Below are 13,782 nucleotides of genomic sequence, written 5' to 3'. Positions count from 1 at the left end.
TAGCCGTCCCACATGCTTAAAGGACACGTAGAACACATAAAAGCAGCTAGCAGTGTCACAAATTTAAAATAAAACGGGTTCAAGAGGAGACATGAGATCAGCATAGCATGCCTGTTTGTGAAAGATAAAAATTTATCAAGGGAAACACCACCAGGAAGACTGTCTAAAAGCACGTGACAGTCTACAGATTTACTTCCTGCTGTAACACAGCAGAAAACTCCTGCAAACCTTTGTTCTGTAACAAGTGAACTGGTGCTAAAATGGTATGATACCCAATGGCTGTTCTGTTCATGTAGGAAGGAACTCCCGAGGAGACAGCCAGAAAAGCCCCCAAGCTGACCCTCTGTGTGCAGAGGAGAGGGCAGGTGAGTGTCCCAGAGCCTGGGAGACCGGTCCAGTCTGTCCCCACGCTGCAGAAGGGCCAGGAGTTAAGTGGAGGACTGGCTGGCAGAGACGACCAGGGCTTTCCAGGTCCACGACATGGGTTCTAGGAGTTCCAGGACCAGAGCGCCAGAAAGAGAGGCAAGGAATTCAAGACACATCTACATATGGTCTCATTCCCACCACTTCTGCTGAGATGGTGGGCAGATACCCTGAGAAAACCATAATTCAAAAAGACACATGTACCCCAGTGTTCACTGCAGCACTACTGACAACAGCCAGGACAGGGAAGCAACCTAAATGTCCCTCGACAGAGGAATGGATAAAGAAGATGTGGTACATATATATAATGGAATATTACTCAGCCATAAAAAGAAACAAAATGGGGTCATTTGTAGAGACGTGGATGGACCCAGAGTCTGTCATACAGAGTGAAGTAAGTCAGAAAGAGAAAAACAAATATTGTGTATTAACACATATATGTGGAATCTAGAAAAGTTGAACCTATTTCCAGGGCAGGAACAGAAATGCAGACGTAGAGAACGGACGTGTGGACATGGGGGAAAGAGGAGGGTGGGATGAACTGGGAGATTAGGTTTGACATACATACACTACCGTGTGTAAAATCGATAGCTAGTGGGAACCTGCGGCACAGCACAGGGAGCTCAGCTCGGTGCTCTGTGATGACCCAGGCGGGTGGGATGTGGCGGGCGGGGGGGGGGGAGATATGTATACATATAGCTGATTCACTTCACTGTACAGCAGAAACTAACACAACATTGTAAAGCAATTATACTCTAATTTTTAAAAAATCAGTTTTTTTACTTAACTGTCAAATGTTTGTTGAATGACAGACACGAGCATATTTTAATCACCGATGCTATCTGACCTATGATGTGCCTGCCAGCTAGAAGAAAACCCCTTGGGCACTCATTTCTCAGGACCACACTACAAGAATAAAGCAGTTAAAAATCCATCGAAATGCCAATGCTTTTACGTTGTGACAGGTGCGCTAGTGTATAGTTTAGTATTTCAGACTCTGACATTGTATCAAAGCACTCAGAAGGAACAATAGAGCAGATTAGAAAGTTAAACTTTACCTGAAAGGTATGCAACTTTTTCCTTTAAAATTGGCAAAACATCCATAGCTTTCATTTCATCGTTTTTTCGAAAACCTGAAATACATAAGGAGAAAATAAAATTACCGGGTTGCTTGAGAGTCATTTAATTTCCTAACCACCCAATCTCAATGCCAACACAGCTGCTTTCTTCACACCCATTAAATCAACTTGAGAAATATCATCATTTGAAAACATCTGAATTCTATGAAGGAAAGTCTCTGATCACAGGATTACCTTCTATTTCAATGTGGAAGAATGATTTGCAGACCCAGACCCAGAGGCTCCCATACCAAGCAGGCTCTCGATCATTTCTGGTTTTAAAGAAAGGTTTGGTCCCAAAAAGACGGGATATGAAATCAGTCCAGATTGTTTCAAAAATCTTCATTTTAATTCCACAGATTTAACATAAACACTGGCAAATAAAGCAGCAACATGGTTGTTTTAAAACTGCGACTCATAGCACACTAAAACCTCTAGGGGGAGCTCAGAGCCTCATCCTATCTCCGAATCCAGTTAAACATAAACAGCGTCAGGGAGGAGAGCAGGATTATAAACAGCTGGGGACTGGCCACAGCTCCCACTTGGCGCTGTCCTTCCAGGCTTTCTGGGGCAGGCGCCCCTGGAGGAATGTCACTGGCGAACGTGTAAGATGGCCTGGTGTCACCCGCTTCACTGGGTGGCCCAGGTCCCTCTCCTCACATCAAACCAACTCTCCCCACGCCCCGAACATCGTAGAAGGCCCAGTGGAAATAGTGTGGCAAGGAAGCATGCAGCGGGCACTTCAGGCCAGGCCAGTACCCATCTCCGCAAAGGGAACTCTGGCAGCCCAAACAGGACCGGCCCAGCTCTCCAGGGCGAATGCCCACATGGGACTCTGGGGTCAGAAATGTTCATACTGGTAATAACGCCTCGGCATTTTTCTCTTGGAGGTCTCTACCAGGGGAAGTCCAGGTTCAGGATGTTGGCCATACTCATCAAAACAAGTAACTATCGTTCACGGCTGAGCAATATCTAGAAAGAATTAAAGAGAGCTGCCCCATCCCTATTTTCCTGTTTGTTTTTGCCAAAATAGTACAAGGAAAGGATCCAAAAATGTGAGTTTGGTAACAAATAACCAATGCAAGGCATAGACCTGGAATTAGCAGCAAAAAAAGTGCTCTAGGTACGTGACTGGAGCTTCCGCTTCTGAGCCTGAGCAGTTCCTGTGGACCAGCCCTGCCACAGATTAAACCTACAAAAACCGACTGTCTCAAGGCACAGGACAGTGACCAAAAGCAGGGAGAGCCACCAGGAAAAAGGAAGTGACTTTATAACGGCTTTCAGCCTGAGGGCAGGGCCCAGCCTAAGCCACCTGGAGCTACTAAAACAAGTCGGGACACAGCTCAGGGCAACCTCAGCAGCTGTAATCAAGACAAGAAATCGTGCAAAAGAGAAGGGGAGACCCAACTTCTGTACATAAACTTGGCCCAAACCTCTGGCTGTCCCCCGAGCTTGCATGTTCAGGGCAAGCTCCAAGCAGCCCCAGCTCCAAGCTAAGGCTAAGGACCTGACCCGAGGCTGGAGTGGCTGCCCGCTGCAGGGTCCAGCCTGCTGAAACAAGCACCCAAACAGCAACAAAACCAGCACATTTTGGAGGAATCCAGCAGAATCTAGTCTCTGCAATGTATCATTCACAGAAACAAAGAATGAGTAGATTAATAACAACCCTGTCCACAGAATACCTACACGTGTACAAAGAACCCAGTTTAACAGGATCTAACCACGACACTGACGATCACCAGAGACTTCTGTGCAAAGACCACAGCAAACACATCCTGACGAGGACCCTGAGGTCCAAGGGCTTAGCGGCACTACCCAGCTGGTTGTGAAATGGCTCAACACAGAACGCAGGCCTCCGGATCACCAGGCCATTTTGCTTTCCAATATACCATGCCTTGTGCTGCCAATCCACCAAGCTTTTAGAACAGTGGCTATTTATAAATGGCAAAACAAGAGCCAAGGGCTCTGCAATTTCATCCTTAAGGTTCCTTCAAAACTCTTGAATGGATGCAGTGTCATCTCAGCAGCTCATTGCCTGTCATTGGGTAATTCACCGCATGTGTCTACAAAGATTGATGACATCCCAGTTCCAACTGAGGCGGACATGGATGGCAGCAGGGCAAATGCAAAGAGGAATCAGGCACCACAGCGGCCTTTGCAGAGACAAGCTCACGAACACCTAGAGAGCAAGGCACCCGACGGAAAGTTCTGTAAGCAGCACGAACGGACCCAGGCAATGAGGAGGCAGATCAAATAACAGAATACTAGGAAGGAGGAAGCCATAGCTGTGGACCCCCATCTACCGGGATTTGAAAAGAGGATCCCCTTCCACTGCCACCAGACAAGAAAACGCACGCTTCCCACCGTCCCCCCAGAGCCGTGCACACACGTGCCCCAGCCGGGACACAGCAGAGCCCTCAGAGAGCTGCCACTACCACTGCGGTCCTGGATTCCCACACTGCAGAAGCAGGAGCTGCCTCTCACACAGCCCTCAACAAGGAGAATGTCCCCATTCTAGTTCGGGGACCTCAAGAGAGGCCTGTGTGACTTACGGAATTCCAAAGCATTCTTGACAATTCCCATCGACTCTGAACTACATCTGTTTATTAATAACCTTGATGGAGTGAATGATGCTATTTAGAGCTGCCATGTTCCAGGTCACCCCACCGGAAGAATATCATACTGATATGAAAACAAAGTGAAGAAAACAAAACAATGACAATCTCCCCTAAATTAAGTGAGACTCAACAGTTTTTCCAGAAGAAGAAAGGCACATGAATCAATGGCTAAATTGGTGGGAAAATGTGTTTAACTTCTATTATGATATACATACATGTCTGAACATAGACTAGAATATAAATTCTAAATAGTTTTACCGTAATATTTTTGTTGAATATGGCACAGAAAAAAAGAGATGCTGATTTTATTAAAATTGACAATGAAAACGTCTAAAACATAAAAGAAAATAGAGAAACAAACAATGAAAGAAAGAAACATAAAACTAACCACACAAAGAAACTGAGTTTATGGCTATTATTAGGCGCTCACCTAACTACTGTTTAACCTCGTTTCCATTTTTAAAAGACACACCCAACAGGCAAAGGACTGCGGAAGCCTGTACACATACTAAAGCTAGATTAAATATATCACGTAACTTTCAATAAAAAGCAGGAACTCAGCCATGAAATGTCCTCAGATCAAATGGCAGATTCTGTTCCATACCCTGAAGAGCTATTTATGAAAACAGAGTGCATGACTACAAAAAAATTACAAATAAATGGCTTCTGTGCTATTCCAGTGATTCTAGATTACATGACAGATAGGACAACAACTACTGTGCTGCTTCCTCATACATTAAAGGATCTAGCTGTGGGTCCTACACTTTGGAACAAAAGGATACACTCAGCAACTACCCTCGAACCATACACCTGTCCTCCCACCCTCATGGAGAGGGGAAGGACTGGCAGATGCCATCTCGGAGTGACACTTGAGAGACCACAGACCTCATCAGTGCCACAGCTAGGAAGTCATCAGCACTTTACTTCTAAGTGCCACCAAACAATAGGTGGCACAGAGAGAATTTCAGTAAAACTAGGAGAGAAGGGGCAAAAAAAGAAGAGCAATGTGAAAGGCAATAACTATATAACAGAGGTAAATGGTCAAAGTCAGAGGACATGTATTTGTACCCATTTCGTCAATTATATACTTTTTTTTTTTTTTTTTTTTATGCGGTACGCGGGCCTCTCACTGCCGTGGCCTCTCCCGTTGCGGAGCACAGGCTCCGGACGCTCAGGCTCAGCGGCCATGGCTCACGGGCCCAGCAGCTCCGCGGCATGTGGGATCTTCCCGGACCGGGGCATGAACCTGTGTCCCCTGCATCGGCAGGCGGACTCTCAACCACTGCACCACCAGGGAAGCCCCAATTATATACTTTTTAAAATACACAGGCCTATACTGAAGTGTGCAGAGGGACTGGATACTTGTTACGATTTAAAGTACATTTTGCTGAGACAAAGAAGCCACCGTGAATTTTAATGAAATGCTAGCTTCAAGGGACAGTGAACAGCGCATGGGATGCAGTCAGCCGAGGCTCATCCAGCTCCTTCATAGGTGCAAAGGGTGTGTCCCAGGGGAGTCCTAAAAGGAAGTCAACAACTGCTCTTTTAAACCAAATCTGAAAAAAATGTTCACATAACATTTGCCATTACTCTAGATCTTGATGTTAATATTTGTTGAACGCTACTGAGGGAAATGCGTTTGGGTTAACAATCTGATTTTATCATTGTTAACATAAACATGCAGTTAGTGGCTGATTTTCTTTCCTCCTTCCTGGTTTCAGTCAACACAAATAACCCCTTTTCCTAAAGCAATCACATTTGAATATTTAGAGGTTTCAACATATTCATTTAAAAATATCTCAAACCCCAGGTTCAGCATGATATGACTTGCCAAAATTGATTCTGTTACCACTTTTCAAATTGCTATTTGGTTCAGTAACCTGTCAGCCTGAGGTGCATTTCAACGCCCCCCCCACCCCGCTCCCAAATCATTCACATTTCCTAAAGTGACTAACATTATGTTGCCCATCAAGAGAACAGTTTTTCTCTCTCTTCCTCTAAATCCACCTGCTAGCCAGAGGACGGGTCTGTTTTTGTCCCAGCTGCCTAGGACAGGGCAGGCACAGGGTGGTCAATAAACATGGGTTGGCTGAATGAATGAATGAACGAACGAACTAAGACATGCACATACTTCTCCAGCTTCTTGCCCAAAACCCCCATGCAAGCACCTCAATGTTCCCCTGTTTCCCGTTTAACCTATAAGCTCAGTATTGCTCAGATGGCCTACAGTATGACTTATATTTACAACCAGGAAAATGAACCTCTCTGCCCTAAGAGAAAACATTCCACAAGTTATTCAACAATGTAAAATCTTTTAGTTGAATCAATGGTCTGAAAGTTCAACTATCTAATACCCCACTGGTCAGTTCAATCTCGTTTGTCACCCCTCGACCCTACAAGGAGGTGCTGTATTGTTACTGCTGACAAATACCTTTTGAAGCGAGTCACTGCTGACCAGAATGCTCCCACACTTGGTCATTTCCTTGGTATCAGATTTTTTAAAATCAACAAACAGATAAGGAACAACCACCCCCAAGTTTTTTTTTTTTTTTTTTTTTTAAGAAGTACAAAAGCACCACAGAAATATTTTTACAATGAGCAAACATTATCCCAGCAGTCATTTTTCCATAGCTGGTTTCAAAAGAAATTAAGATGAAACAAATCAAATGAGTTTTTAAATGAACCAAATTTTTAAAATTCTAAACCAAAACACAGGTTAATTTTTTCCCCCATATTTCTCTCAGGACTACCGGCAGATACTAGCCATTTGAAATTTTACATAATCCTCAAATTAAACGAGTCAATTTTTTTTTTTAAGTATTGAATAAAAACAGTGCTTGTTGGAAGAAAAAAAAAAGTCATTCTTCACCATTTGAGCTGAACCAGATGAACTGGCACCTTGTTCTCAACAGTCCGCCTCACCTCCTGCACTGGGATTTGTCCTTAAAGGACAATCCACAAGGCAAGCTGTGCAGCTCCTCCGTTTTCAGAGGTCTCATTTGCCGGTCAGCTATCTTACGTGAGTATTTACTAAATGGGAAGACAAAGTGAGAGAGACTGAACAAATTCCCATCCTTCTAAAGACACAGGTGGTAGCAGTAATAATGTGGTAATAAAGCAGCATTCTGAAAGAACAAAGAAAAGTAACATTAAGTAGTAAGCTGGAGGGTCACTATTAGTACGGAGTCTTGGTGGTAATTATCGAATTTTTGCTCATTGGTTTATTTAGGGGAAACGCTCGCGCATGCACCCCACAGCACAAAGAGCAGGGGGCTAAGCCTCTCCATCAGCGGCAGCACGCACGCGCAGATGGAGGTGACGTCACCCTTTCCAGGCAGGCCGTCCGCAGTTCCGACTCCCGGACCTTTCTCTGCAGTGCCTGCGGGATTAGTCACGGATCGCTGGGAGCGGCAGCGCGCGCGCGCGGCACAATGTCTGCGCTATCAAGGCTTTTAGTTGGGCAAGCATTGAGACCAATGTTGCATAGGGAGGAAGCATTTTCTCTAGCCTGGATCCTCTCTGAAAATGTTGGGGGGGGGGGGGGGGGGCGGGGATATAAGGTTATAAATCAAGTGGTGTACTGTGTCTTCTTTACTAATACATGAAAAAATCAAAACATAATGCAATGCTTATATTATTTTTACATAAATATGTAACTACAGTCCATACTTATAAAATTATAAAATGCATATAAAGTGAATTAAGTATTTACATCAAGAAAATAAACATGTTCACAGGCCACCACACAGGAATATGGATGGGGTTTCATAGTACAGCATTATAATTTCTACTTATTTCCTTTATGGTTATAATAACTGTCAGACTGGTTGATTTATTCCTTCACATAATTTTAGAAGTAATAGCCTGTAACATCATACCTTGCAGAAAGAAAAAGCAACATAAGCTGTCTGATTCAAGGCAGTTTAAGGGCATTTCAACTTGAAATAGCTCTGGCTTTTAATGTCTTGAGCACAAAACATAGAAGACAAACCAAAATAACCAAAAAAAAAAACACAAAAACAAAACCATAGCAAGAATATTTTTACCTATTGCATATATTTTACTATAATGAAACAATCTGCAGAATTTTTAACATTTGATGATTTAATTACACAGTAACTGTGTTAGAGGTTAATTAAAAAGCATAAGGAATAGACCAATGAAAGGAAATATTCCAATAGTCAAAAAAAGGAGGAATATTATAAAAGGGAACTCTATAATCTCATAAATCTAAAAAGAACCATGTGCCCAGATGTGCCGTTCATCTTTGCATCCCCAGGGACCAGCACAGGGCCAAGCGTAGAGAAACCTTATCCTCGTGTTTGTCTAATGCCAAGAGAAAGAAGACATCTGTCTGTGCTTGTGCCTGTACTGCCTGTCAGGAGATGCCTCTGGGGAAAGCTCACCCAGGCTGTACCCTGAGACCTATCACTCACCCTAAACTACACACACACCCACACACACACACACTTTGATTCATATGGTTCTGTGTGCTGACAGACTCCAAATAAGGTTTGCTTTACATAAGAAGTAGCCTCTCAGGAAAGCTGCTTAAAAACTTACTTTGCAGGACTTCCCTGGTGGTACAGTGGTTGAGAATCTGTCTGCCAATGCAGGGGACACGGGTTCGATCCCTGGTCTGGGAAGATCCCACATGCCACGGAGCAACTAAGCCTGTGAGCCACAACTACTGAGCCCACGTGCCCCAACTACTGAAGCCCACGCACCTACAGCCCGTGCTCCGCAACAAGAGAAGCCACCGCGATGAGAAGCCTGCACACCGCAACAGAGTAGCCCCCGCTCACCGCAACTAGAGAAAGCCCACGCACAGCAACGAAGACCCAATGCAGCCAAAATAAAACACAAAAAAACAAAAAAAAACTTAGTTTGTAGCAAATGAGTAACAGTGATACAACTGTACAGCAATCAACCAAAATTGACTGCTAAAAGAAAACCTGTTTAGTCATTACATCAAACAGTCTGTAAATGGTAGTACCCTTATCCTCTACCAAATAAGAAAAAATTCTAATGCCCATGTGTATTTTTTTAAATGCACATCACAATCAAACTCTATAAAAGTCTTTGGAAAATAAAGCTACAATTATAACTCTACTCTTTCCCTTTATATACATATCTTTTTGATTATTACATACAGAAAGGCTTTCAATTATAGAGAAGTGGTATAAATTGACGGTATTAAAACTTCTCTCAGTGTACACTGATTTGCTCTGATCTGGGGGCGATATGAACATCAAGTGCAGTCTAGGGTCCTTGTTGAACCCAGTGTGTTTGGCAAAGCAGCAGGAGTGGTCAGTTCTGTACAGTGCAGACACACAGTATGGAAAAACCAGGGCCAGAGGGATCAAAGTAAGAGATGTCCTATAAGATGTAGGATTCCTGCCGGGGGGCGGGGGGGGGAGTTGATTGTGGTTGGTCTTGGCTGCCGAGCAGGAGACTGACTGTCATCACTGGAGCCATGAGGGGTCATGAACTGGGCACCTGCATGCCTATAGTACAGGCTTCTCTACCAAACGTCTAACTCCGAACTCACCCGCATCCCCCAGACCTGCCCCCCACTGTGTGGGTCCCAGCGCAGCACCTGGTCCCACAAACCACCCACCCACAACCGAACCAGGAACCCAGGCTGGCCCCTGCCCCCCACTGTCCTCCCTTGCACTCCTGCAGACTCCAGGGGCACCGTATCCACTGGCCAGCAACTCCCTCGTGTGCATGACTCCAACAGTCACCTAATGGACATTCATGATTCCCTCTGATCCATTCTGCCACTCTCTCCTAAACATCCATCTCACAGTTTCACTCCCCTAAAATTCACCACTGGCTTCTCTGTGCCCTCGAATAAAGCCCGAACTCCCTGATGTGGCACAAAGCCCCTCAAGACCTGACGTCCACTTACCCCTGTGGCCTCACTAGTTCCACCCGACTCAGTACCCTCTCCCCACATCCACTCCAGGAATTCTAATCACCTGCAGGGAACACACGTCCTCGCTCATGGCTGAACTTCCACAAACACTGCTCCCTACCAGCGGGAAACACCTCCCGCACCTCCCAACATGCACATACACGTGTGAACACGCACACGCACGCACTCTTCACCCTCCCAGCTCCTCCAGAAAGACTCGGGCCAGACCCAGCCCGTCTGTGTAGCCTTGCGGAGCCCCCCCAGTGCTGGATCAGATGTCCCATCCTGCACTCCCACAGCACCCCGCACCCTTATCACACTGCACAGTTACAATTACCTAAACACCCATCAGTGTGCCCCATGATAAGGGAAGCCCCTCGAGGGATGGGACGGTCCTACATCTCACTGCCTAGCAGAGTGCTATGGTCACAGTAAGGGCTCCATCCCCAGCTAGGTAACCGCCCCCCGAAGCTCAGAGCGCTTCAAGCAGTTGGAAATTTTAAGTGGCAGCTGACAACCTGCAGCTCTGAGCCAAGTATCCGCCTCATCCCAGACAGTCAGCAACCGCTCCAAAGCGGTCAACTTGCTCCAAACACTCATTCGAGGAGGCTGCGGTGACGAGTGAGTCCTTCATCTAGTACATAAAATTACATTTACATATTCTTCGTTCAGATTTTTTAAGCAGGAAAAGTTTGACTCTGGGATTTTCACAACGTAATTAAAAAGTTATTTGCTGCCCAGCCACACACACACAAAAATTATTTATGAAAAGCTTCTGTGATGGGAAGGACACTGAGTGGCTTTGAGTTCCATAGACCACATACCGGCCCCTAGAGAGTTAAAATGCATACCTAAGGAAAAATTTCAGGGAGCCCAGATTCCTGCATCTTCCCACACACAGAAAAACAGTGCAATCATTAACTTCAGATGTCCGTTCTTTGTAATTAGCAGTGATCTTTTTATTCTTGACCACATGTTTTTCCAGCAAAAAAGTTCAGCTGTATCCTGGCTCCCCCCTTACCTCTTCGGAGCAGATCCTCAGAGCCATCTGAGGGGCTGTCTCCTGGGCTACAGTCCTCAGTGAGGTCACTGAATAAAACAAACTCACTGCTCTCACTTTGTGTTCTTTTTCAGTCAACACCACGTCCTCAACCACCAAGAGGGATGCAAGACTCTAGGGAAGTGGTTTCTAAGTAGGAAAACACGGGTCTTGCGGCCCCGCCCCTTTGCACTCAGGACTGTCTTCACCCAAGAATTCCGAGTTACACCAAAGTGCTTTAATTAAGAGATTCTGTAAGCAGAGTAGACGTGAGGGAAACAGCAAGCCAAGCAAACCCCATACAACTCAAAACTGAACCTGAAGGACTGAAAAGTTATTTCCATTTGGATTTAATTTCAACATAAACTCACTACAAAGGTATGGAAGAACTTTCTACCAGCCAGTCCCTCTGATGAAGCTTAGAACTGTGTTTTTCATCACCTGGCATTCATAAAGGACACGTTAACACATGGTGTTCTCTTAAGCCCTAGAAATGTTCCCCCTGAATGACGTGTTCCTGATTTTAAGAAGCTTATAATCTAAAACAAAATAAAACACACATTAGACCAAATAGTGGCCTTAACCATATGTACGTAACAAGCAAAGTCTGATGGACAAATAAATATGCCTTACAAATACAGGTACTGTTATTTATAAAAAATATGTAGATGCTATTGTGATTAATTACACAAAGCCATCTAAAAGTATTACTTTTGTCACTGAAGTTCTGTGTCAATCACTGGCACTAAAACTAAGTCCTTGACATAGAAAAGGATGCTCCAGACCATTATGAAAAGGTTGGAAACCCTTGCTATAGTGATTAAAACCACAAAGCACGGAAGTGAATAATACTATTAACATGTTCAAAGAGTAATACTGTGATTGCTTTAATCATGAGAAGGGGGGCGGAGTCAAGAAGGCAGTGTGGGAAGACTCAGTGTTGGCGTCTCCCCACAACTAGGGCACCTGCCAGACGCGGGTGGGGGACCCTGACGCCCAAGGAGACGGGAAGAACCCCCAAGAGAACTAGTAGGATGTGGGGGAACTGAGGAGTGAGGAGAAGTGGAGGCCGGACAGGACCAGTGCCCCTGAGGGGTGGCTGAGAGCAGGGGAGGGATGCCTTCCCACGCCTGGAGGGACCCTTGGGGGCTGGGATCAGGGGAGGGCGGGCCCAGTGGGCCCAGCATTTCCCCTGCCCGATCGGCCGGGGAAGTCCGCCTGGCTCTCAGGTCGGATCCTATGCCCTCAAAGGTCCCCTCCAGGCTGGGGTGGTCCTGGGGGCATAGGAGAGAGGCTGGGGAGATGAACAGAGGCAGGCGGGATGGGCCCTCCGGGACTGGAGGAGCAGGACAGGAGCAGAGGGCGTTTGCTCTGCCCACTCGGGTCCGGGTAGCCTGCTGAGCTCCCAGGCCAATCCCACACCCTCCAAACCCCCTGCAGGGAGCATGGGCCCTGGGGACGAAGGAGGGAGGCCAGCAAGATCAGGAGAGGCTGCTGGGAGGGGACTAGAGGAGCAGGAGAGGAGCAGAGGGTGTTTGTCCTGCCCACCTGAGCCCAGGAAGCCTGCTGGGCTCCCGGGGGGAGGCACGCCTGGGCCCCTTCTATTCTGTAGAGCCTAAGCCCCGCCCACCCCCACCACCTTTTCCAGCCCTGTGGGTCCTAAGCATAGGCCCTGCCCACCAGCCAAGCCTCACCCCTGCTTAGATGCCACCCTCCACAGCCAAGACCTTTTCCACCTTTCTTTTTTTTTCTCCTCCTCTTTGTTACTACTGTAGTTCTGTTCTACCTTCTGGTTGTTGTTTCATCTATATTTTTTTTTCTAACATAGCTGTTACTTTCCTAGTCTAATTTTATTGTTTACTTTGTTACTCTTCTCCTTTTTTTCTTCTTCTTTTTTTTCTTTTTCTTTTTTGGCTGCCCCAGGTGGCTTGCGGGATCTTGGTTCATGAACCTGGGGTCAGGCCGAAGCTCCTGAGGTGGGAGGTCCGAGTCCAAACCACTGGACTAACAGAGAACCTCAGATCCCAGGGAATATTCATCAGTGTGAAGTCTCCCCGAGTTCCTCATCTCAGCACCAAGACCCAGCTCTACCCAACAGCCTACAAACTACAGTATTGGAAGCCTCAGGCCAAACAACCAGTAAGACAGGAACACAATCCCGCTCGTAAAAAAAAAAGGGAAAAAAAAAATGAGACAGCAAAAAAGTATGTCACAGATGAAGGAGCAAGGTAAAAACTTACAAGACCAAATAAATGAAGAGGAAATAGGAAATCTACCTGAAAAAGAATGCAGAGTAATGATAGTAAAGATGATCCAGAATCTCGGAAATAGAATGGAGGCACAGACTGAGAAAATACAAGAAAGGTTTAACAAAGATCTAGAAGAACTAAAGAACAAACGAACAGAGATGAACAACACAGTAACTCAAGTGAAAAATACACTAGAAGGAATCAATAACAGAATAACTGAGGCAGAAGAATGAATAAGTGAGCTGGAAGCCAAAATACAGGAAATAACTGCCAAGGAGCAGAATAAAGAAAACAGAATGAAAAGAATTGAAGACAGTCTCAGAGAGCTCTGGGCCAACACTAAACACACCAACATTCAAATTATAGGGGTCCCGGAAGACGAAGAGAAAAAGAAAGGGTCTGAGAAAGTATGTGA

General features: G+C 45.6%; 1 protein-coding gene across 1 annotated transcript in view; it reads right to left on the bottom strand.

Moving 5' to 3' along the window:
- TRIO (trio Rho guanine nucleotide exchange factor) overlaps positions 1 to 13,782 on the bottom strand; it is a 372,408-nt gene that overhangs the window by 239,867 nt on the left and 118,759 nt on the right. The window contains exon 2 of the mRNA XM_065873385.1: positions 1,482 to 1,556. Coding sequence (XP_065729457.1) covers positions 1,482 to 1,556 — 75 coding nt within the window. The remainder of the gene's footprint in view (positions 1 to 1,481; positions 1,557 to 13,782) is intronic.

Source organism: Phocoena phocoena, chromosome 3 (assembly GCF_963924675.1).
Source record: "Phocoena phocoena chromosome 3, mPhoPho1.1, whole genome shotgun sequence".
Lineage (NCBI taxonomy): Eukaryota > Metazoa > Chordata > Mammalia > Artiodactyla > Phocoenidae > Phocoena > Phocoena phocoena.
This window is presented reverse-complemented; position numbering and strand designations above follow the sequence as displayed.